This window comes from Diabrotica virgifera, chromosome 5 (assembly GCF_917563875.1).
Source record: "Diabrotica virgifera virgifera chromosome 5, PGI_DIABVI_V3a".
Taxonomy (NCBI): Eukaryota; Metazoa; Arthropoda; class Insecta; order Coleoptera; family Chrysomelidae; genus Diabrotica; species Diabrotica virgifera.
This window is the reverse complement of record NC_065447.1, coordinates 122,914,391-122,939,547: the sequence shown is the minus strand read 5'-3', so window position 1 is coordinate 122,939,547 and position 25,157 is coordinate 122,914,391. Positions and strand designations below refer to the sequence as shown.

General features: G+C 35.3%; 1 protein-coding gene across 2 annotated transcripts in view; it reads right to left on the bottom strand.

The window, feature by feature from the left end:
* The window catches only part of LOC126884366 (histone-lysine N-methyltransferase SMYD3), a 435,662-nt gene extending 424,743 nt beyond the window's left edge, over positions 1 to 10,919 (bottom strand). Inside the window, exons 1-2 of one of the 2 annotated variants that reach the window (XM_050650298.1) lie at positions 10,608 to 10,919; positions 10,328 to 10,483 (exon numbers count right to left, since the gene is read on the bottom strand). In XM_050650298.1, coding sequence (XP_050506255.1) covers positions 10,328 to 10,446 — 119 coding nt within the window. In that variant the 5' untranslated portion in view covers positions 10,447 to 10,483; positions 10,608 to 10,919. The remainder of the gene's footprint in view (positions 1 to 10,327; positions 10,484 to 10,607) is intronic. The other variant, XM_050650296.1, reaches the window with a different exon arrangement.
* Positions 10,920 to 25,157: the final 14,238 nt, after the last annotated feature.

The following is a 25,157-nucleotide window of genomic DNA, read 5'->3' as shown; positions in this document are numbered from 1 at the left end:
TAAGAACAGGGTAATCAAAGTTGGCAACGAGGAGGTATTTCTTCATCCACATGATGACAGCACTATGCTAGCAGCTATTAGAGAAGATACACTTGTGCCTGCGAGGAGTGAAACGATCATCGTAGCGCGGCTACAGGGAATTGTAGAAGAAGGAACACCTGTTATGATGGAGCCATGGAACCACGACGAGGAGGTTGGCCGAGGAATCATAATTGGAAAGGAATTGGTTACTTCTGCTAAAGAAATTCCCGTGAGATTGATTAATGTCAATGACTACCCAGTGACCATCAAGAAGGAGACAAAAGTAGGAACTTGTGTACCCGTGACGTCCATAATCCGGCAGACGACAACATCAGATAATTCCAACGACAAGTTCGACCAAATGGTTGCAGTTGCAGGCCAATCTCTAAATCAAATGGAAAAAAGGAAATTAAGGGAATTTCTTAGGCAATATCGTGACATATTCGTACCAAAAGGAGGAAAGACAGGAAGAACGACAGTTGTCAAACATAAAATTGACACTGGTACCGCTAGGCCAATTCGTCAAACAGCTCGACGATTACCACAGGCGAAGAGAGAGGAAGCTGAAAGGATTGTTCAAGAAATGAAGAAAGACGGGGTGATAGAAACTTCTACGAGCCCATGGGTCTCTCCGGTGGTCCTGGTCAAGAAGAAAGATGGAACTACGAGGTTCTGTGTGGACTACCGTTTGTTGAACAATGTTACCAAGAAAGATAGTTATCCTCTGCCTCGGATCGACGACACGTTGGACACATTGGCTGGAAGTAAATTGTTTTCTACGTTGGACTTGAAGTCTGGATATTGGCAAGTAGAAATGGATCCAGTGGACAAAGAGAAGACGGCCTTTACGACAGGATCTGGATTATGGGAATTCAACGTTATGCCGTTTGGACTCTGTAACGCTCCTACGACATTTGAGAGGCTTATGGAAAATGTGTTGAGAGGGTTATCTTGGAAAACGTGCCTGGTGTATTTAGACGACATAATCGTTTTGGGAGAGACGTTTGAAGACCACCTGAAGAATTTAGAAGACGTTTTTAATCGACTTAAAGCTGCCCAGTTAATGTTAAATCCCAAGAAATGCCAGTTATTTCAAAGTAAAGTCAATTATTTAGGTCATATAGTCAGCAAAGAAGGAGTGGCCGTGGATAAAGGAAAAATCGATTCCATTAAGGAATGGCCTGAACCAACTGATAAACATCAAGTGAGAAGTTTTCTGGGACTATGTACATACTACCGGAGATTCATTAAGAAGTTTGCAGATATTGCTAAGCCATTAACGCAACTTACAGAGGAAGCAAGGGATTATTGCTGGGATGGAGACTGCCAAACGGCCTTTGAAACTTTGAAGAGGCATTTAATTACAGCGCCAATATTAGGGTATCCACTGCCAGAAGGAGAGTTCATCTTAGATACGGATGCAAGTAATGTGGGAATTGGAGGAGTGCTGTCGCAGATCCAAGGAGGACAGGAACGAGTCCTTGGATATTTTAGTAAAGTGCTTTCAAAACCTGAACGAAATTATTGCGTCACGAGAAGACAACTTCTAGCAGTAGTAAAATCAGTGGAACACTTCTATCAATACCTCTACGGAAGGAAGTTTCTAATCCGAACCGACCATGCCGCCCTTAAATGGTTAATGCAGTTTAAGAATCCAGAGGGTCAGATAGCCAGATGGATTGAACGACTTCAAGAATATGATTTCAAGATCGAGCATCGGGCGGGAGTTAGCCACAGGAACGCCGATTCTCTATCTAGAAGACCGTGTCCAGCAGAATGTTCCCATTGCAACAAAACAGAGTCAAAGGAAGCAGCAGTACTAAGAACAACATTGGTCAACGACGAGTGGACGCCTACCAAGATCAAGGAAGAACAAGAAAAAGATCCAGTTTTACAGAAGATTCGAAAATGGAAAGAACAAAACCGTCGACCATCTTGGCAAGAAATATCAAGCCTAAGCTCAGTAGTTAAGACGTATTGGGCCCAGTGGGACTCATTTATCTTGGAAGACAGCTTGCTTAAACGAGTGATGGAAAATGATGATGGTTCAGCGAGGAGAACACAGTTGGTGATTCCAAAGAGCAGAGTAGCCGAAGTACTTCGTCAGTTACACGACAGTCCATCAGGAGGGCATTTTGGTGTAAAGAAGACCCTTCAGAGAATTCGGGAACGATTTTATTGGATGAATAGTTCTGACGATGTGAAGGACTGGTGTAAGAAATGTACTACCTGTGCTACAAGTAACGGATCCTACCGGAAAAGAAAGGCTCCTATGAGACAGTACAATGTTGGAAGTCCGTTTGAAAGAATACCTTTGGATATTGCCGGGCCATTTCCAGAAAGTGACAATGGATGCAAATACATGTTGGTGGTAATGGATTATTTCACGAAGTGGGTGGAGATCTACGCAATTCCAGACCAGAAGGCCGCCACTATTGCAGATGTGCTAATCAAAGACTGTATCAGCCGATTCGGAGTACCTCTGGAGATCGATAGTGACCAAGGAAGAAACTTTGAGAGCGATCTATTTCAAGGAATCTGTGATAAACTAGGCATGAAGAAGACAAGAACCACGGCCTATCACCCGCAATCGGATGGAATGGTGGAGCGTATGAATAGGACAGTCGGCAAGTATTTGACAAAGATGGTGTCCAATTATCAACGAGACTGGGACCAGTACCTTCCATTCTTCGCAATGGCCTATAGATCTGCTGTTAATGAATCAACTGGCCAAACACCAGCAAAAGTCCTATTTGGACGTGAGATGCGTCTACCCTGTGATCTAGAGTTTGGATGTCGACCTGGAGAAGATGTTGCTGGTGAGGATTACGTGAATGAATTGAGAAGAAGAATGGACGATATACATGAGTTGGTCCGTTCTAATCTTCAAATCGCTAGCGACCGAATGAAGAAACGATACGATACCCAAGCCGAGAAGGGATGTTTCAGGGAGAACGACAAAGTCTGGCTTTATAATTCAAAGAAGCGAACAGGTTGTTCTCCCAAGTTGTAGCAGTTCTGGGAAGGTCCGTATCTCATTGTCAAGAAAATTAATGACGTTATCTACCGAATAAGCAAGATTCCTAGGGAAAAGCCGATGATAGTCCACCATAACCGGTTGGCGCCGTACGAGGGAGACCACGACGTAGATGAAGAAGTGGAAGTAAACCAAGTTCGAGAAATACCTGACCTCACGTTCGAGGAGTTCATGGGGGCATATGGAGGTACCGGTAAAGCGAGACATGGTGTTACCAATGAAGAAAAGCGAGATCTACTCGCACTTCCCGATGACTATTCACTGGCCCATACCATCCCGGCCAGTATCAAAGACGCACGAGGGTTGGCATCCGCCTTTCGAAGGAAGTTTGGTCGAGTTGCAGAACTTCAATGCCAACTGCCAGCTCCTGGAAAAGCATTGAAACTCCAAGATGCATCACGTTACCTATTCTATCTGGTAACAAAAGACACTGTCCATGACCAACCTACCTACCAAGATGTATGGGATGCATTATTTCAATTGAGAGAGCACGTGTTGGAGTCCGACGTGCAAAAGTTAGCCATGCCAAAGTTAGAATGCCGCCAATTAGACTGGAGAGTTATCCGAAATATGGTAGAAGAAATTTTTAAAGACACCGAGGTCCGGGTGTTAGTCTGTTGCAATCCGCATAGTTACTGGTGCGGAGCGAAGACTGTCCCCTGCCACGTTTATACAACTGGGAGTTGTAAAAGAGGGTCCAGTTGCAGATACCAGCATCCAGTTCCAGTCCCGACAAGGTTCCAGGAGGAACCATCTTTTAAGGAGGGGGCAATGTGACACTATTTAGTCCGCTCACGAATTGGCCTATTTCTTCCCGAAGCTTCTCGGCGTTACAAGACAATACCATTCCTATCCACGGCGTTCGGAGACAACCGCTGCCGAAGTATATATAGAACCGAGATTCGAGCACAGGCCAGTCATTCCTTCATCGAAGCGCGTCGCCTAATTTAATGTATTCGAATCGGATGTATTGAAATGTATTTATTAGTTATTATTATGTTTAGTTAATTAAATCATAAATTTGAGTTTGTAAATAAATTAGATGTGTTAGTTGGTGTTATTTGTAACTATTAAATAAATAAGCGATGTAAATAAAATAATATAAGTAAGTCTTCCTTTATTTAAATTAGTGCCTAAAAATATAAATAAATAAAATAGTAGAGTCAACCGCGTAAAAAAGGCAATTACATCACAATACGTTCCCTCAGTGAATCTTATCAATTTCACCACGTTGAGACTAAACAAAATCCAGCGGATCTGCCCTCCAGAGCAAAATCTATTTGTTCTAATGCTGAACTTACTGATATGTGGCTTCATGGTCCGAAATTTCTAATCAAACCAGAAATCGATTACTCACTTTTTTATATTAAAAATGGAATGGGGAATTACCTGAATTAAGAAAAAAGTTTCCTTAAATGTCACTGTTACTGCTCAGCCAAACGACACCTTTGATGATTTATTTAATCGTTGTTCATCTTTTACAAAAATTCAAAGATCCCTAGCCTATGTTCTTAGATTTATTTCCAATCTTAAAGCGAAATCAAATCACACTGCTATAGATACTGATGTACTTTCCGTGGAGGAAATTGAATTTTCTACTTGCCTTGTTCTGAAGTATATTCAATCCATTTCTTTCACTAAGGAGATTCATGAATTGTCCAAACGACTGTCTGTCTCCAATAAAGCCATCAGAGCCCTGAATCCCTTTATCGATGAAAATAATAAACTGTTACGAGTAGGTGGGAGGTTACGTTTCGCTTCCATAAGCTATTCACAGAAGCACCCAATTCTCCTTCCTTCTAAGAATTGTATTATTGCTCTGATGATTGAACAGCAACACAAAAAGCTGTGCCACGCAGGCGCACAAACCACTTTATCTCATCTACGATTGAAATACTGGCCCCTTGATGGTCTTCGACAAACCAAGAAAGTCATTCATAATTGCATCAATTGTTTTAGATTCATGACTCCTAATTATTTCCAACAAATGGCAGATGTTCACCCAGATCGTGTCTTATCTAGCCGACCTCGAAAGAGTCTCCATTGACTATGGTGGATTTTTTCTTGTCAAAGTCTAGCCTTTAAAAAATGCTAAACTCTATAAAGTTTATATCGCATTTTTCATTTGTATGACCACCAAATGTGTTCATGTAGAACTGGTCACTGGACTCTCTGCTGATGCATTTCTTCTTACCCTCAAGAGGTTTATCGCCAGAAGGTCAACTCCCAGCATCATTTAATTTTATTAAATTTAAGTTTGGTGTTCCTCGTAATCCCTCTCAATTCGGACTACATGAAGTTGGCATCAAGAGTGCTAAGTACCATTTATATAGGTTGATTGGGAATTTCCACTTCACTTTTGAGATGTTCTATACAATTCTTTGTCAAGTTGAAGCTATCCTCAATTCTAGACCTATTCATGACGTCAATGACCTAACAGCTTTGACCCCAGGTCATTTCTTAGTAGGACAGAGCTTGACTGCTCCTCCTGAGCCTACACTTTCTGACATACCTCAAAACCGTCTCACTATTTATCAACAAGTGAGCCGGATCCAACAGAATTTTTGGCAACGGTGGAAAGTGGATTACTTGATGGATTGTTTAAATTATTTAAATAATTATTTATTTAATTACCAATTAAATTTAATTAATTACTTTAATTTATTTATTAAATTAAAGTAATTTAATTATTACTTAATTATTTAATTATTAATTAAATAATATTATTTAATTACTAACACCGATAATAGATATTTAATTACTAATAGATATTAATTATAATATTTAATTACTAATAGATATTTAATTACTAACACCGATAATAGATTATTTAATTACTAACACCGACCAAAATGGACGGTACCTACCAATCCTGTACAAGTAGGTGATATCGTCTTATTCAAAGACGACAATACACCTCCTCTATTTTGGCCATTGGCAAAAGTGACAGAGGTACTCCCTGGTAGGGATAATATCATTCGCAGTCAGGGTTCATTGCAGTATTACCCTGCAACTACTAGTTCAGTAATTTTTATTTAAATGTTTGTCTTTCTAGGTTAGTCGTTTATGTAAACTCATTATTTTTATTGATTTTCAATCCTTTATACGTTAGATACTAATTATAATAAATATGTTACTTAGGTTAAAAAAGATCACTAGTTGTTACGAGGGTATCTCAGAATGTTTCAACTTTTATATTTCACTTTTTATATTATTAACACTACTACATAACCAGAGGCGTACTCGCTTATTTCGCCCCCCGGCAATATGTTAAAATACTCATTTTAACCAGCGTCCAGAATAATAATTTCAGACGCTCCCTCGTAATACAACCCCTAGATATAGACTCTAGCGGCGTATATAAGTACTATTTTTTTGCGCGAAGCGTTCCTCCCTTCCCGATAAGACTTTTGCATCGACCACTTCCGTCTTCGAACCTCAAGGAGTCACATCTATGACTTCTTCTCAATTCAGTACAGCATTTTACCGCTATCAATATCGAATTTACCGCTAAAATTCTACCGGTCACTAAACCAACTAAGCCTTCGAGTTAAAAGTGCGCGTATGTGTTTAAATAGTTTCCGTATACCACATATATTCTCCTTCAAGCAGCTTCACAAGGATATCTGGCCAGATAAGAAGACAACGAACCAGAAGCAAACACAAAACAGGATGAGTTTGTTTTTTCTACCAGTAACTATCTTTCAACATGTACAAACTTTAATCGGGCTGAAAGAATCGCTTAATGCAAAAGTGCGCGCGTCTAATCTAATTTTATATTTTTTTGAACCAACGCTATCTTTCAACTATCTTTCAACATGTACAAACTTTAATCGGGCTGAAAGAATCGCTTAATGCAAAAGTGCGCGCGTCTAATCTAATTTTATATTTTTTTGAACCAACGCCTGGGAAATACTTTTCCGAGATTAATTTAGTTACTCTCTCTAAATATTTATGCAGTATTTTTCTTCATAAGCTTCTAACAAAAATATAGAAATTTTTAAAAATGTATAATTTAAATTTTGCTGCTGTGGTGCTTTCCAGTCCAATACTAAAGATGAATCACTTTTTATTATTTCGAGATCACATTATAGCAAAACTATAGCAAATACAAATGTGAAAGTGATTTAGACAAAGGGGAGTAGGGTTCATAATATGTGGAAAATAGGAGTGAGGATTGTAAAAAATTCAGGGACATTATTTTTTTATTGGTAAAAAAAAAACAAGGAAAAACAGGAATTTGTCCACTCGAGAATTTCTGATCCACGCCCTGAAAGAGTTTAATATTCCAACTCAACTCATTGATATAGTAAAAGAAACACTTTAGTAAAAGAAAGTACAAAGCAAAATTCGAATTCAAAACGCACTAACAGATACAATCCATGTTAGAATGGGCCTACGACAGGGAGATGCCCTATCCTGTATTCTATTCAACATCACATTAGAGAAAATAATTAGAGAGTCAAAAGTCAACACCAGAGGAACAATAATAACAAAAAATGTACAAATATTGGCATTTGCAGATGATGTTGATATCATAGCTAGAAGCAAAAGAGAAACGATAGAAGCATTTAATGCGATAGAAAGAGCGGCACAAAACAGTGGCCTAAATATTAATGAAATAAAAACCAAATACATGAAGGCCAGCAAATCGACAGGCCAAAGAAACCTACAGAATCTGGCAATAGGAGACTATAACATCGAAAGCGTAAATTTTTTTACATATCTAGGTTCACTAGTTACCGCAGATAACAATGTCAGCGAAGAATACATATTGCTAATAAAACATATAATGGACTAATTAAACATCTAAGATCTAACAACATCACGAGAAAAACCAAATGCAAAATATACAAAACCCTGATAAATCCGGTCCTTATATATGGATCAGAGACATGGACACTGTCGAAAAGCGATGAGAACTTATTAGGTATGTTTGAACGAAAAATCCTTAGACACATATATACGGAGGTGAAAGAAAATGAAGTATGGCGCAGAAGATATAATTTTGAACTATACACAACATACAACGAACCCAATATCATAACATCCATAAAGATCGGACTTCTGCGCTGGATGGGCCATGTTGAACGGATGTTGGAGACTGAAACACCAAAACATATAATGACGCAAACACCAGTAGGGAGAAGGCCAAAGGGAAGACCCAAACTTATATGTATGATACATGGAACAAGACCTGAAAACACTTGAGATCACCCACTGGAAGAACAAAGCAAGAGACAGAACAGAATGGCGGAAAATCATAGAACAAGCAGGACCCAAAAAGGATTGTCGAGCTACTGATGATGATGATCAAGTCAAGAGAAAGTGAGCCTTTTCTATTCATCTGTTTTGACAATTTACCATCAATTCTATGAATATTTTCGAAGAATCAGTCTTTTTAGATGCTGGGGGTGGAGCTTTGCAGTTCGGTTCAATGTCTTACAAATCGGCATATACATATAAGCTTCTAACAAAAATAAAGAAATTTTAAAAAATGTCTAAATTAAGTTTTGCTGCTGTGGTGCTTTCCAGTCCAATACTAAAGATGAATCACTTTTTATTATTTCGAGATCGCATTATAGCAAAACTATTGCAAATAAGAATGTGAAAGTGATTAAGACAAAGGGGAGTAGGGTTCATATGTGGAAAATAGGAGTGAGGTTTGTAAAAAATTCAGGGACATTATTCTTTATTGGTAAAAAAAAAACAACAGGAATTTGTCCATTCAAGGTAGAAAATATGAGAATAAAGTATCAAAAATTAAGTTTAAAATTTAAAACACACTTCCATTAAAGAGTTTTACAAAATGTAATGTTTCATTTACAAAATGTATGTATGATGTAGAAGTTTTTAAGTATATCAATCAATTTATCAAGAAATTTGCAAATATGTAGAACCACTAGTTATATTTAAAATAAATAATGTGTATATTTAAAAGTTGATTTAAAATTAAAAAAATAGAAAAATTGAAAAAAATAGTTCTTGTGTTTAAAGTTTCAATATATTTATGGTTATAATTATTTGTACTAGATTACACATATTACAAATATTTTCAAAGTATATTGGTAGGGGAGCACAAGCGGGGATTTTTACAGTTACTCAAGGCATCAGCAAATCACATGGGGAGAAACCTTGTGCCTGTAAATGTACCCCTACCATATATGAGTTCTTAATACAGGGGCGTGCTTTTGGTGCAGTCTGTAAAAAAAATATATCTTTAAAAAAACTCAGAAACATCAGATTAAGACAAGGTAAGTTAAGTGTATACACGAACAGTGTATATTTAAAAAATCTAACGATTAGAGTGGAGTTAAGGAAATAGGTGAGTCACAAAGTTTCACAAAAAAAAGCGAATAGGTATTTCACGAAATTAACATGACATTGAAAAACTGAACAGTACATGTTTAATATTTTTCAAAAATCTACCGAATGATACTAAACACGACCCCACAAAGGGGATGGGGGATAACTTTAGAATTTTAAATAGGAACCCTGCAATATTTCGAAATGAAAATCATATTGAAAAACTGAAAAATGTGTTTAATATTTTTCAAAAATCTATTGAATGACACCAAACACAACCCCCCAAGGAGATACTTTAAAATTTTAAATAAGAACCCCCATTTTTTATTGCAGATTTGGATTGCTTATGTAAAAATAAGTAACTTTTATTCGAGACATTTTTTCGAATTAAGGATAAGGAAGTTAAAAGCTGAAATAACTATTTTTGGAAAAGGAAAATTAAATTAAAAAATGGTAAAGTTCCCACTAAAATGGAAAACTTCACATTTTTTGGTTTAAGGACATTATCTTCATAACTCAATAGGTCCCCATGATGCTCTAGTAACTGCAAATTGAGTATCCAATGCTCCCCTACTATAAAAATATTAGTTAATCTGTAGCTTATGTATTTCAATCATCTATCTAAATAAACATCATTTCCAGTAAAATCAAACAAACCATTATTTCTGTCATCAATAAAATTAAGTTTGCAGGAATCAAAAATTATGTTATTGTAAACAGAGAATAGTAAGTAGTTGTATAATTTTATGATGCAACTTCTAAAACATGTAAATTTTGTAAGTTGTAGTAAACATGCTACCTATACAGCACAGTCCATAAGGAGGATACAGTGCCTAAAGAATACATAAAAATTGGATGCCAAGATGTAAAACGTATCTAAGCGAAAATATACTTAGTTTATCCACAATATTTAAATTATAAAATTCAAATAAAAGTACCTACATATTTTTTTCACCTACTTACTTTTGAAAACAGAAATCACACCTAACAGTTCGAAACTTCTCACAGAGTATATAGGCAAAGGGCTTTTCTTCTAAAATTAAACCACCTTGAGGTATTTCCTTTTTGTTAATAATTTTCATTTCTTCTATTAAGTACTGAACGTTTGGAGGTTCTTACCTACATACAAATGGAAGGAAAATTTTACAAAAGTAGGAAATCTATTTTTGTTTTTCATTTTATTTCTGCTAGTTAAAAATAGATTTTCGCTTAACATGACAGGTAGTTAACTAAAATAACTTACCCACTATAAAAATATAACTGTTTAGAAATAGGTTAATTATTCTAGAGGCTTTTCATTGCTTTCTGTAACTGTTGGTTATTTATCATTTACTTAATAATAAGTATCACAAAATATTCAACCTGTAATATTTTATTGCTATATTTAACATTCGCTCTCTAAATAATTATTAATTATTGAAGAATTCATATTTTGAAAGGAATAATTATATCTAGGAATATAATATTTAATAGACATTCCTATTTATATATTTGTTTTTGTTATTTTGTTTTGGTCACGGTCACGTTTAATTTAACCTTCTTCTTCTTCTTCTCTTCATTTGAAATTTGAATAGCCTTAAGAGCGCTTTACAGCTTGCAATTCTACATGCAAGACGCAAGAAAGTTGCCTAAAGGCATGCGCAGTATGTCGTCAGTTGACTATTGCATGCAACTTCTTGCAATTGCGCGATAATCGGTTTGGTGCCATTTTTTCTGCAAGTTTTCATGCAAGTCTAGGGGAATTTGATTTTTCCACAATATCAAATGTCATTGACGACACGGATTCACGAATACATGCCGATCAGCTGTTTTCTGTTTGTGAAATATATCAACGATGGAAATGAATGAATAATGAAATGGCACTTTCTGAGATTCTATAATTATTGTAAATTGTATATTAAGCTACGGAAGCTCTCTCTCCTCTAGCTAAGTACCTTAGGATAATAATTAATTTGTGTTTCGCAGAAATAGTATTTCGAAATATAGATTTCTTTGTAATTGTTCAATTTTTCCCAAGGGTTTATTAAAATGTACATTCATTCCTAGAAAATTAGAGTCATTTTCATCATCTACTTGGATAAATTCTGTTGGAGATACATTATTACCCCTCTTCTTGTTCAACTAAGATCTTACTCACCAGCTCCGATCTCGGTGTTCTAAATTAGTGACTATATAAAAGGCTGGCTGCAGTAATAATAATACTTAAAGTTGCTGCTACCGCCTTTTTCCTTTTATATTTGGTTATTTCTGATAGTCTTGGCATTTCGAAATTTACCAAGTTAAATAAACAGCAATAAAGTAATTAAAAAAAAAACAAAAGTTTATAAGTTAGGTTAAGGGTAAAATTTCAAATTGCATGCAAGCCGGGTTGCAAGCTGTAAAAGACCATGCAATTGAATTGCATGAAAGTCTTGCATGCAAGAGTATTGCAGCAAGTTTTCTTGCAAGCTGTAAAGCGGTCTCTTAGCTGCCAGCGGCCACGACGTCCAAAACTTTGAACTTGTCAAACGTCACGCGCATGTCCTATTCGCTTCAACTCGTATACAGCCACTTCATCGACAGCCCCAACTCATATACTTGACATTTCATATACTCACTGAAATTTTTCGTTTTTCATTCATTTCAAGCTTAATAGGACTTTTCATCGATTGTCATTTGTTTCGAGCTTCTGTCATAATGTATAATCTGTGTATTATAATAGAGAGATTTTGCACCACTACGTCTGCGCAGTAGCGAATATCTGATCCGTTATCGTTATTAAACATAAGGGATTCCGTAATTTACGGAGGTTTAAAGTAGTGCTTATCGTTATCGTTATAGTAATGGTTAAATTGCTTTGTTGCCAGAATGTAAAAATCAGTAAAATTACATTTACATAGATTCTAATTTTGATGACCTATAAATTAAAATATCACAAACTGTTCAAGTATATGCTTAAAATTAAAATAACGTTGTGAAGTGAGGTTATGTTTAAATAACGATAACGATGACACGAAAACCCTACTCGACAGGCTGCAAAAACTCTGCTTTTTAACGTTGCCGTAATCGTTATGCTTAATAAAGTTAACCACAGCGGAGCCAAAATCAGCGGTTATTTTAAGACGTGCAAAATCTCTCTAATATTAAAATACACGGATTATACGACATATGACAGAAGCTCAAAACAAATGACTGTGAATGAAAAGCCCTATTCCTTAATCGGACTCGTGACCAGAGACATGTAAAGAAAATAGATTTGGCTAGGGATATGCCACCCAATGCATCGGGGTGTAACGTCGATATCAAGTACGGTGGTTTAGCTATCTTTGTCTGTCGTGCGAGAGTGAGCGTATCTACCAAGAGGTGGGAGTAACGGTAAGTTGGCCAAATCTGTGTATCAGTAAAGATCTTTGCTCGTGACTCCCTCCCACATCACTGATCGGACTGCTGACTTCATGCTGCATGATTTGAATTTCCACTAGACTTGTGTCACAAACCATACATACTAATAGACGTTTCACGTAAATTGTCAAGGTCAAGACAGCAAATTAGTTACCATTCCAATCCAGAGATGTCGCTGTCAGTCAATTCTCTTGTCATATTTAACAACTGACAGTTGACAATGAAATTAATTTGTTATTCACTTTTTATTTTTTACAGTTTGTGGCTTTATTATTTTATTATAGTGGTGTTACGTTTTTAATTAGATTATCACAATTTTAATCAAGTGTATCAAGGCCCCGTCTCACCATCAAATAATTGACAGTTATTTGATCAAACTTGACAGTTAGTGACACAAAGTGACAGTTAGTATGTATAGTTTGTGTCACTAACTGTCAAGTTTGATCAAATAACTGTCAATTATTTGATGGTGAGACGGGGCCTTTAACCTCCTCTCCGTTTTTATGAGTAGAATTTTTAGTTTACATTGATTATCCCGTGTTGTGTTTCTCCACATTAAAAAAAACGCTGTGTCTAGGTACACGCTAACGTGTACGCAAATAAAAAAGTTAGGTACACGCGAATTAAACTTCATTAAGCCAGTGACGTCATTATCTAGCGTGCGCGGTGACTTTATATTTTGGTACACGCTATTTTGATATTTTTAGTTTTTGTTGTTTGTTTGATAGAAAATATTTTTATTAAGCGAAGGAGAATAGAAGCAAAACTATTCAGATGTTTCAAACTTAATTGTAATAAAACAATATGCATATAAAAGTATAGCATTAGGTTAGCAAAATAAATATTAGTTAACATGATATATACAAAATACTGCTAAAATAATTTTTATACGTAAGTTAATTATACCAGTTTATATCGGGGTTTATTTTTATTTATACAGGGAGTTAAACTTGTTACGATTTTTATAGAAAATTTGTTATAACTTTGTAAATACCCTGTATAACATAATAAACCTTTATATTTTTGTGATATGGAAGTTAAGAAGATTTCGAACATAAAATAAAATATAGGGTGTTCCATTTAAAAAACAAAACATAAGTTTGGTCCGCCAGTATATTATCGAACGCCCTGTAACATTCTAACTAATTTTAGTAATTTTGTAATATGAAGCTCAAAGTTTGCTAACATTTTTGATACTAACTTTTATTGCTATCTATTACTATATAGCGGATCTACTGAGCTTTATCACATACTAATCAATCGCCCCGTATATTTTATCTTATTACTTCTGCTACCGTTAATCACGAATTTTTGTCTCTTATATTTTTCATACTGTTTTAGAATGTTGTTAAAGTCATTAAAAGAACTAAATAATTGTCCACACTCCATATAGTTAATTTAAAAAAAACACTAAACAAGTAAAAAATAAGGAAACTCTTTACAAATCAATATTAAAGTGTAAACATAACGCGATTAGACAAATTCTAACCACACTCTGACACTCGCGATACTTACAGATACTTATTAATACCACAGCATACACGCGGCTCAAATTAGCGTGTACCAAAAAACCCAGTCATAGTACACGCTAAATAATGACGTCACTGACTTGATGACGTTTAGGCGTGTACCTAACTTTTTTATTTGCGTACACGTTAGCGTGTACCTAGACACAGCGTAAAAAAAAAACAAGATAGATCCTGAAACAGTTTATTCCAATAGACAAGTGTGTCATCAACATTTCGGACCTATATATTTTTGGAAATTTGTAAAAGATTATAAGGTAATATTTATCTAAACAATCATCCTACAAGATTCTTTCAAAAATTTTCATTCAACTCGATACACATCAGTGCTTTCACGTGACACATAGCAGTAGTGTTTAGCATTTTGAAAACAAATTTAAATATTTGAAGTTTTCAGTAAAATATGGAATAAAACATTGAATTGTCTTTCTGTTGTTTTAATTTCCTGCAAAATTTCATCAAAAATCCCGCAAAATTTATAATTTGAAATTCTCACGTAAATAAAATTTGTCAATTTAGTTCCCATTCCAATCAAGAGATGACGTTAATTCGATCCGAAAGATTAACATGGTCGTGAAACGTCTATGAGTATGTATGGTTTGTGTCCGCGACCCGTTTTCGACTTGCGCGTGACGATTTCTGTTTTACCGACATTTTGGGGACAGGCGTTTTGGGGGCGACCCGACTTGAATATTCATTATTTGACTTCCAAGAAATTCACGAATTTATTGACGAACAAAATTGGATGACAAATTGTTGTTTTTTGAAGACGTCAAAATTGGCCTTGAATAAATTGGTCAATTTCTTATTCAATTTATTGTTGTAAAGCGGGTATTAGACTTTATGCTTGCTTGCAATGCATGTGCTTAGTGCGGTTTTGCGTGGTAGTACTAGACCATTAATAGTAGAACTTTAGTTATGGGACTTATAAACAATTACAAAGTTTTTTAATTATTTCAGATTCAGGAGCTATGAGCTTAAGCCCAGATGTACCACCAACAATAAATTGAACAAGAAATTGACCAATTTATTCAAGGCCAAATTTGACGTGTTAAAGCACACTTTGACATCTAAGTTTGTTCGTTATGTCCACTTGACATCAACAATAAATTGAATAAGAAATTGACAAAGTTATTCAAGGCCAAATTTAACGTGTACAAAATGTATGGTTTGTAAAAGAAAATGAAGGAATTTGATGAAATAGAACAATTGGATATGTTTTATTTTGTCAAATTTCTTTATTTTATTTTTATTCACGGCAAAATTGGGTGTTTTGTATGAGTCAAATTTGACCTTGAATAACTTTATCAATTTCTTGTTCAATTTATTGTTGATGTAAAGTGCACTTTATTAACTTCACGTGAAGAAATCAGAAATTGACGAAATAGAACCATAGAGGTATATATTAACATAGAGTGAGCCTACCTTCCGCGCTTCCTGACGACAAGATCTCAATGGACTGGTTTGCGGCATCTCTTTCGAACAGATTGTATCGAGAAACTAAGATGAGATTAAGTGTGAGTATAGGCACGGAAGGGTAGGACTACTGTCGCAGCTTTACTATACGTAAGAGTGAAACAGCACTAATCCAAATAAAAAAGATGGTGTCGTCACTTCGCTCTGAATGATACTCTCTCTATGGTAATATATAACTCTATGAATAGAACACTGTGACAGCATAATAATGGGGAACTTGCATAAAAATTATATTCCAGAAATATTACTGATAAACTTTATTTAAAGCTGTTAAAAGAACCCCAGTTTACGAAAAAAACTCATATTTTATTATTATGAAATAAATATAAGCAATTAAAAACTGCAGAATTTAAATTCTTCTTTCAACGGGCTTAGGGGGGAAATGCGGGGGTTATGCCACAAATTTCCTCCTAGAGCGTCAAACCCTCGTGACGACCTGTCGAATTTGAGGATAGGTATTGTAAGGCTACGGCTCCACGGGCTGGAAATTGACGCTAGCAGTAGCCGCAAAACGAACTTAAGGCTCCGCAGAACGGAATAGGAATAGCCGAACTGTACCGACTACAGCAGTGGGACTCTATAACTTTTATAGCGAAAGCGTAAGCAAGTCGTAGCGAAGCGTAGCAAAGCAACGGTTCAGTTCGAATCGTACTCTGTATTGTGTGGCTTCGCTTCGCTATACTATCGCAATACTCTACGAACTGGACCGAATTGAAACGAACGATTGGGTAAAAATTAACGGCAACACAGCACGTCGTCTCAAGATTTTAGAGTTCTGTAATAATTGTCTTGTTCTATGCCATAGATAAACTCCGTCCTGTGGAAATGTGATGTGATTCTACATATTTGACAGATTTAACTAACCTATAATTCCAAAAATGCATAAGGTAAACAAAAACAAGTGTTTATTGTTGAAATTAAATAAAATGTTGCCTATAAATTTAATAATTTTCGACGAACAAGAACGTAGGGATCAGTTACGGCTGCTTCGTGAAGAAGGTAGATTTTTAAGGGATAGAAGTGATTATTTTGGTTTGCCGGATTTACGATTCATAGAGTTGTTTAGATTAAATAAAGATTTATTCCATTACCTTTTTAATGAATTGCAACCGTTGATGGATAACATTATATATTTCTATGTTAAAAAAATGTATTTGTGAAAACTGAAAACTCAAGTACACTATGTATTTGTAAACAACAACGGCCAAAAAAACGAAACGTGGTAAAAAACAACCTCAAAACCAAGTAAAATTGTCAATTTCTTCTTTTAATACGTCACTCTAAGCGCTAAACGTGGTGAAACGAAACCACAAATAATCACGTTTCGCTTTACTTCCGAACTCCATTCGGTGTTGCCGGCGTCATCCGACAGCAGTTTACAGAGTATAACTTGATGAAAGCGTTCGGAAATCACGCTTACGCTTTCGCTATAAAAGTTACAGAGTTCCGCTCCAGGACTTGTGCGTAGTCGGTTCAGTTCGGCTATTCCTATTCCGTTCCGTGGAACCTTAAGTTCGTTTTGCGGCTACTGCTAGCGTCAATTTCCAGCCCGTGGAGCCGTAGCCTTAGTACTTACAGATTTACAGGATTTGCGGTGTGTGGCGACTGGTTCAGTTTCCTATTTTTTACGGCGGTGAAATTATACACTGCACTGATTTTAATTTAAGGTACTGATTTAATTTTAAACATGAAAACTATAAAAAAAACACTTAACTTGCTAAAACTACTTTGCTCTTGAAATATTTAAATGAGAGAGAATAAAACATTAACTATTAGACGAGAAGATAACTTACAAACGGTGAAAAATGCTGAGAGAGAGAGAGTAGCGTGGCGTTGCTTGCTTCCAACTTTTTGGAGAGGGCGGAAGTGGAAGTGACTTTTCGGAAGTAAGTGGAAATGCGATTTTTTTGAGGGACCGGAAGTTTTAAAAGTGGTCTTTGACAATATAAATATTTAGACATTTATAATTCTATGGTTGGTTTTCCAACATACTGCCGGGCCTTGAAGCATTGCTTCAAAAAGAGAGAAAAAAATATATGTATATTCATGTAGAGATATAAACGGATAAAGCAAGAGCAAAAACTAACTCAACAAACACTTATGCTAATATATTGGTGATTATATAGTGCTATATTAACCTAGAACCATTACCTAAACATAAAACAACTATTATTATATAACATTTCTTACACAGTGATGCAAAAGCAAAACCTACAAAATTTATATAATATAAAAACATAGCACTATAAAATATTTAAGGTGATATTTACATCATATTTACAAAGAATGCTCTTCTGGCAATGGACACAATTTAGTGATAGGACGGGTGAAAATTCCATCCCTAGTCTTAATTTTAACAATTCGGACCTTGTCATTTTTGCCATGGAAGACCTCTAGCACTCTAGCAAGTGGCCAATATAAAGGTGGTGTATTATCCTTCCTTCAAAAAGACAAGATCATCTACTTGAACATTCTTATTTGATACGAGCCATTTGGGACGGTTTTGTAACCTATTCAAATAATCTGTACTCCATCTTCGCCAGAAGACTTGTCGGATTTTCGTACAATTTTCCCAGAGGTTTAATCTAGATGATGGTATTTCACTTATGTCGACCTCCGGAAAAGAAGTGAGGGGTTTGCCTATCAAAAAATGACCAGGTGTAAGGGCTGACAGATCTCCAGGCTGATTGGACATGGCACGGAGGGGACGAGAATTGAGCACAGCCTCTATTTGGGTTAATATCGTGGAGAATTCTTCAAAAGTGAGCGTTAGGTTGCCAATAAGCCTGTGGAGATGGTACTTTGCACTTTTAATTGCACTTTCCCAGATTCTACCATGGTGAGGAGCGTGAGGAGAAATAAATTTCCAAGTGATCTCTGAAGAGGCCAAAATATCCTTTATTGAAGATTGTGTATCCTTATCCTTTAAAAATTGTGCAACTTCCTTCAACTGATTTTTTGAGCCAAGAAAGTTGGTGGCATTATCAGAAAATATGACAGAGGGATTGCCACGTCTACTGATGAAACGTTTGAGGGTGAGGAGAAAAGATTCTGTACTGAGACTTGAGACAAGTTCAAGGTGACAGGCTCTAGTGACCATGCAGATAAACATAACGATATAACATTTGGTTGTGGGGGCCTTACGAAGTTTGGAGGTTTTGAGATTGTATGGTCCACCTAGGTCTGTTCCTACATTTGTGAATGGTTGAGAACACACTAGACGCTCTTTCGGCAAGTCTGCCATTAATTGAGAAGCTGGTTGAGCCTTAAATCTAAAGCACGTTTTACAGTTATGGATGATTCTCTTGATCTCACGCAGAGCGTCAAGTGGCCAATATTTCAACCTGAAGTTGGAGAGTGTACATTGTGGACCAGCATGACATAATCTAATATGCTCTTTTTTTAACATGAGTTTCACTAGAAAGTCTTTTGAGGGCAAGAGGAGAGGGTACTTTTGGTCAAATGGTACAGAGGCATACTTTAACCTACCACCGACTCTTAACAATCCATGTTCGTCCAGAAAGGGGTTCATAGACAACAGAGATCTTGTTGTAATTGGAGTTTTAGCCTTGAGAAGAGAAATTTCTTGAGAAAATGAATTGGCTTGAATAAGTTTAACAATCATGAGTTCAGCTGACTTAAGTTCATTTACTGAAAGGTTACTGGAGAATTTTTCTGACGGGTTTCTAGCATTATGAGCGAATCGTAAACAATATACAATTACCCGTTGTAGGGTTGTGAATGAAGAAAATAGTTGAAAAAGCTTGTCTAGAAATGAGGGAGAGGCTTGAGTATGATGGAAAATCTGAGATTTTCTCTCTTCTGGAACATTATCTAGTAATTTTGTTTCTAAAGTTGAGGAGAGAAAGATCTAAATTAATTTCAGAAAGAAACTTTGGACCATTAAACCACAGAGTGGAGTTTGGGAGTTCGGACGGTGATATACCTCGAGACAAGATGTCTGCAGGATTTTCTTTGGATTTAATATATCTCCAAATAAATTCTGAGTTTTCTTGTATAGTTGCAACTCTATTTGCAACAAAGGGAGTCCAACGGGACGGAGGTGATCTCAGCCAAGCAAGAACAATCTCTGAATCACTCCATAAATTTATGGAATCAATGTGAGAAATTCTAACTTTAAGAGTGGTAACAATTCGTTCAGTAAGTTTTGAGCATATAACAGCACCCATAAGTTCGAGTCTGGGAAGGCTAACAGTTTTCAGTGGTGACACCCTACTTTTGGAGGCTATAAGAGCACAAGAGGAGGTGTTGGAGTCATAAATAACACGAAGGTACACACATGCAGCATATGCATGAATACTAGCGTCTGAGAAGGCATGGATTTCAATTTTTCGAATATTCTTATTTTTATATAAATAGGCATCTAGGTATTTTTAGAGACTGCAAATGTGACAGACCATGAATGAATTTGAGCCATTCTTTCAAAATGTCTGAGTAAAGATAGTCATCCCAACCAATTTTTGAAACCTAAATTTTTCTCATTAATAATTTTGCAACAACTACCACTGGAGCAATCAGACCTTCAGGGTCAAAAATTTGAGCAATTAGTGAGAGTACTTCTCTTTTGGTATATGTGGTTTTGATGAGAGATTCTGGTGCGAGTTGAAGTAGAAAAATTGAGAATTCATCTTAGTTGGCATTCCAATAGAGGCCTAATACCTTATTCTTACCATTTTCAGGGGCTATGACATAGTTTAAGTCATGAGAACGGCAGGGCCGCGTTTAGGTCATTTGCCGCCCTAGGCAATTCTCTAGTAGCCGCCCTTCAAACATGTACCATTTTTGCGAAAAAAAAAATGCAAGCAGAATTTTTTATTTAGGGAGCGTTCAAGCATTATGTAACGCGATTTTTGAAGATTTTTGACCCCCCTCCCCTCCCCCTACGTAACGCAATTTTTGAAGATTTTTGACCCCCCCTAACCTGTGTTACGTAATACTTGAACGGTCCCTTAAATAAGAAATGTATTGTTTGGAAATGTATTAAAATGAGGAACATAGAATTTATAAAAAATAATATTTTACACAAGTGAGAAGAACAAAAATCACACTGATCACAGTATGGTATGAATTCACTTTTGACCGGTGAAAATAAACACAGAATGTTTACATAAAAATGAAAAATTATGATTATGTATAATTTGCAATTTGCACTAGTATAAGATAGGAATGTGTTGCGATAGCAGTAGCCGTTATTTTTTAACTATTATTTCACTGAAGCTACTTCACACTGTTACATCATTTTCATAATATCTAACTGAAATATTCAGGTAGCTGACTACTTTTTTAATTATTGTAGACCTATAGAAAGAAAACCTACCCGTGTCCTGTCTAGAGTTCACGTCAGTTTTTTTAATTATTAACAATTTAATTTGTATGTAATTTCTACATACATTACATATATGCAATTTTATTATAAATGTATTAATTAATACAGGGTCTAATTTGTTTAAACATTTCTTGAAAAAATTATTTTTTTCCAAATATGTAGGTACCTATTTTCTTAATCATATCATTATATTATAGTATGGTATAACTAGATCCAAACCCATACATCCAAAGTGAAAGTTATCCTCCAACACCAAATTGTTCTATATGGTCTACATAATGTTCAGAAAAAAGTCACACCATTTTGAGCGTCGGGTTTAGGTAGGATAGGGGGGAGAAATCGGTAAATTCGTAGTTTTTTAAGTTTTTCGTCAATATTTCTAAAACTATGCGGTTCAGCATGAACAACCTTCTATACAAAAATGTTCTACATTAAATTTGAAACAAAAAAGGTCCTCTGCATAATCCGTCTAAAATGAACGGTTCCAAAGTTATGGAGGTAGTATAGTATAATTGGTCCAAAAAAGGCCTAACCCAGACATTAAAAGTAAAAGTTTTCCTCCAACACCAAATTGTTCTATATGGTCCAGATATTATTCAGTAAAAAGTTACACCATTTTGAGCGTCCGGTTTGGGGGTAAATAGGGGAGAAATCGGTAAATTAGTAGTTTTTTATGTTTTTCGTCAATATTTCTAAAAATATGCTTTAATGTTCTATACAAAAATGTTCTACATTAAATTTAAAACAAAAAAGGTCCTATACATAATTGTTCTAAATTCAACGATTCCACAGTTACGGAGGGTGAAAAGTGGAGGTTTTCGATACTTTTTATATTTTTTGAGCAATTTATAATATTTTTACTGATTGAAAGAAATTTTTCAGGATTTGCTATTTCAGTGGCCGATGGTATGTTAGTGATAAGCCCTTGAATAAACGTCAACCTCACCATCCAAAATCATCTTCCATTGCCCAAGAAATATAAAAAGTATCGAAAACCTCCACATTTCACCCTCCGTAACTCTGGAACCGTTGATTTTATAACAATTAAGGATAGGACCATTTTTGTTTTAAATTTTATGTAGAACGTTTTTGTATATAACATTGTTTACGCTTTAACATAGTTTAAGAAATATTGACGAAAAACGTAAAGAAATAACTAATTTACCGACTTCTCCCCCTACTCCCCCCCAAACCGGACGCTCAAAATTGTGTAACTTTTTACTGAACAATATGTGGATCATATAGAACAATTTGGTGTTGGAGGAAAACTTTTACTTTGGATGTCTAGGTTAGGCCTTTTTTGGACCAATTATACTATACTACCTCCGTAACTTTGGAATCGTTCATTTTAGAAGGATTATGTATAGGGGCATTTTTTATTTCAAATTTATTGTAGAACATTTTTGTATAAAAGGTTGTTCATGCTAAACCTCACAGTTTTAGAAATATTGACGAAAAACGTAAAAAACTACGAATTTCCGACTTCTCCCCCCTCACCCCCCAAACCCGACGCTCAAAAAGGTGTGACTTTTTTCTGAACATTATATGAACGATATGGAACAATTTGGTGTTGGAGGATAACTTTCACTTTGGATGTCTGGGTTATGTCATTTTTTTAATCAATTCTATCATACTATTAATGATCATAGAAAAAGTTAAAGTACCTATATTTTAATAAATAAATTATTTTTACTAAATAAAAATTTATTGAACATAATTTATTCATTAAAATATACCCTAACTTTTTCTATGATTAATAATGATAGTATCATTACAAAAAAATGGATTTTTGAAAAAATATTATTTTTTCAAAATTTGTTTAAAAAATTAGACTGTTTATTAATTAATAAATGTCTAGACAGATTGCATATTTGTAATTTACACAAAAGTACATACAAATTAAAAGAAGAAATATCAAAATTCATTGAGTAGATCCCAAGATATAGAAAATGGTAGTAGTTTAGTTGCTTTTTTAGTTTTTGAACTCGTGCATTTTTCGGCTCCTGCCAGGTAGCTGACAACTGTTTTAATTGCTGACCTATAGGATGAAAACCTACATGTTTCCTGTCTAGAGTTCGCGTTCGTTTTTTAGTTATTAACAATTTAGTGCAATCAACGCAGAAGCTCCCCCTTCACTTACTATAACTAATCATCATTTGAACTACATTTTTAAAAATTCGAGTAAAATATCATCTTTCCGAATACCTATGTAAGAAGATGTTTTGTAAATGTTTATAAACTAGTATTTTTTACTATATTAGATAATTTTTTATCTTTTCTTAATACATTTTGATAGGATCACTTTTCTACTTTCATTTGGCATACGCAGAATTGTCCTATCTTCATTATTTTCTGTCATTTGTCGTTGCAAAACAAAGGTCTCTGGGATAAACAAATAGAATAACTAACTTTTAAACTAATTAATGGATCAAATTTTGGGAGTTTGTTATGTACCCCAATACCCAACTTTGAGTAAAGCGAAACACTACAGTTCTAAGTTAGTTTTAGGAAAAGTTGTTAATAAATAACGATTTTCAGTTATTTTGCAGTTTACGAAGCAACAAATTAACTTTTTGACTTTCAAAAATCGTCATTGTGAAGGTTTTTCAATGTTCTAAAAAAATTAATTTTGTAATTTTATGCCAACTATTTAGCTTTTTAATTGAGTGCAAAAATGGAAAAAATCGCATTGATTGCACCACATTGTTAATAATTAAAAAACACGATCTCTAGACAGGAAACATGAAGGTTTTCAATGTTTTCATCCTATAGGTCAAGTCCAAAATAACTAAAAAAGTAGTCAGCTACCTTGATATTAATTTCATTGTCCCGAATATGGTCTATTTCTTGCTTATTTCTCTGACTGGAGTATTATATCAGTGCGACGACACGAATGTTATCTCCTTGTAATAATACAGTTTGAAAATCCCAACTCTAACTCGATTTCCTACTGGTAATCTTTACTTTCTGCAATATGTGCAATATTGATGTTTTCAGTCAATTCACCGACCGTGTTTGCGGAGCTTCTGGCGGCCCAATAATCACTAAATTTATGACTTCCGTTTTTTTTTATGAATAGTGTTAGGTTTAAGATAACAGAATGCTATGTTTGTTTTATTTTTGATATGAATGCAATTTCTTTTATTTAGAAACGAACGCCTACTTCTATTTAATTGATGGATGAATGATGAATATACATATTTTTTATTCGATTTTAATTTTTAAATACAAATTTTTTTTGTACAGTATTTTTGCCGCCCCAGGGGCGTCATTTGATAGGGTTAGGGGAGGCAGTTGCCCCCTCCCCTGAAACTGAAAATGACCGAAATTTACAAAAAATACTTTCAGTTTTCATTATTACATCATATAATATATAATGTATTTATATTATAATGCTTGCCCCCCCCCCCAATCAAAATTTCAAGCCCCTGTGCCGCCCTCTCACAATTTGCCGCCCTAGGCAGCTGCCTATATTGCCTAATGGATAAAGCAGCCCTGGAGAACGGGAAGAGACATTCTCTAAGAAACTTTGAGAATTAGAACACCATTTGTGGGCTGATATACCTACCTTGTCCAATAATTCCGTTATTTCAAGGCAATCCTTTGAGAGAGTTGTTGGGTCATCAGCGCCATACAACATGTCATCTACATAACATGCATTGAGGAGAGCATCACTTGCTAGAGGATACGAAGCCTGATGAGTACGAGCTAATTCTACTAAGCACCTACAACTGAGAAAATTACCACAATTAGTACCATATGTCACGGTATTTAACTGGATGCATTGCAAATCCTTTTGGGGGGAGTTTCGCCAAAGAATGTTTAGTAAATATCTTTGAGAGTGATTTATGAGGATTTGCCTGTACATGTGTCTTAAATCAGAGGTAAAAACATACAAAAATGTTCTAAAATTTATTAGAGTATCAATCAGTTCAGGTTGAGTTTTATACCCTTTTAACATTACCTATATCATTTAGTGAGACACCTGAGCTGGTTTTCATGGAGCAGTCAAACACAACACGTAGTTTATTTGTGAGCTTTTCCTCACGAATAATGCAATGGT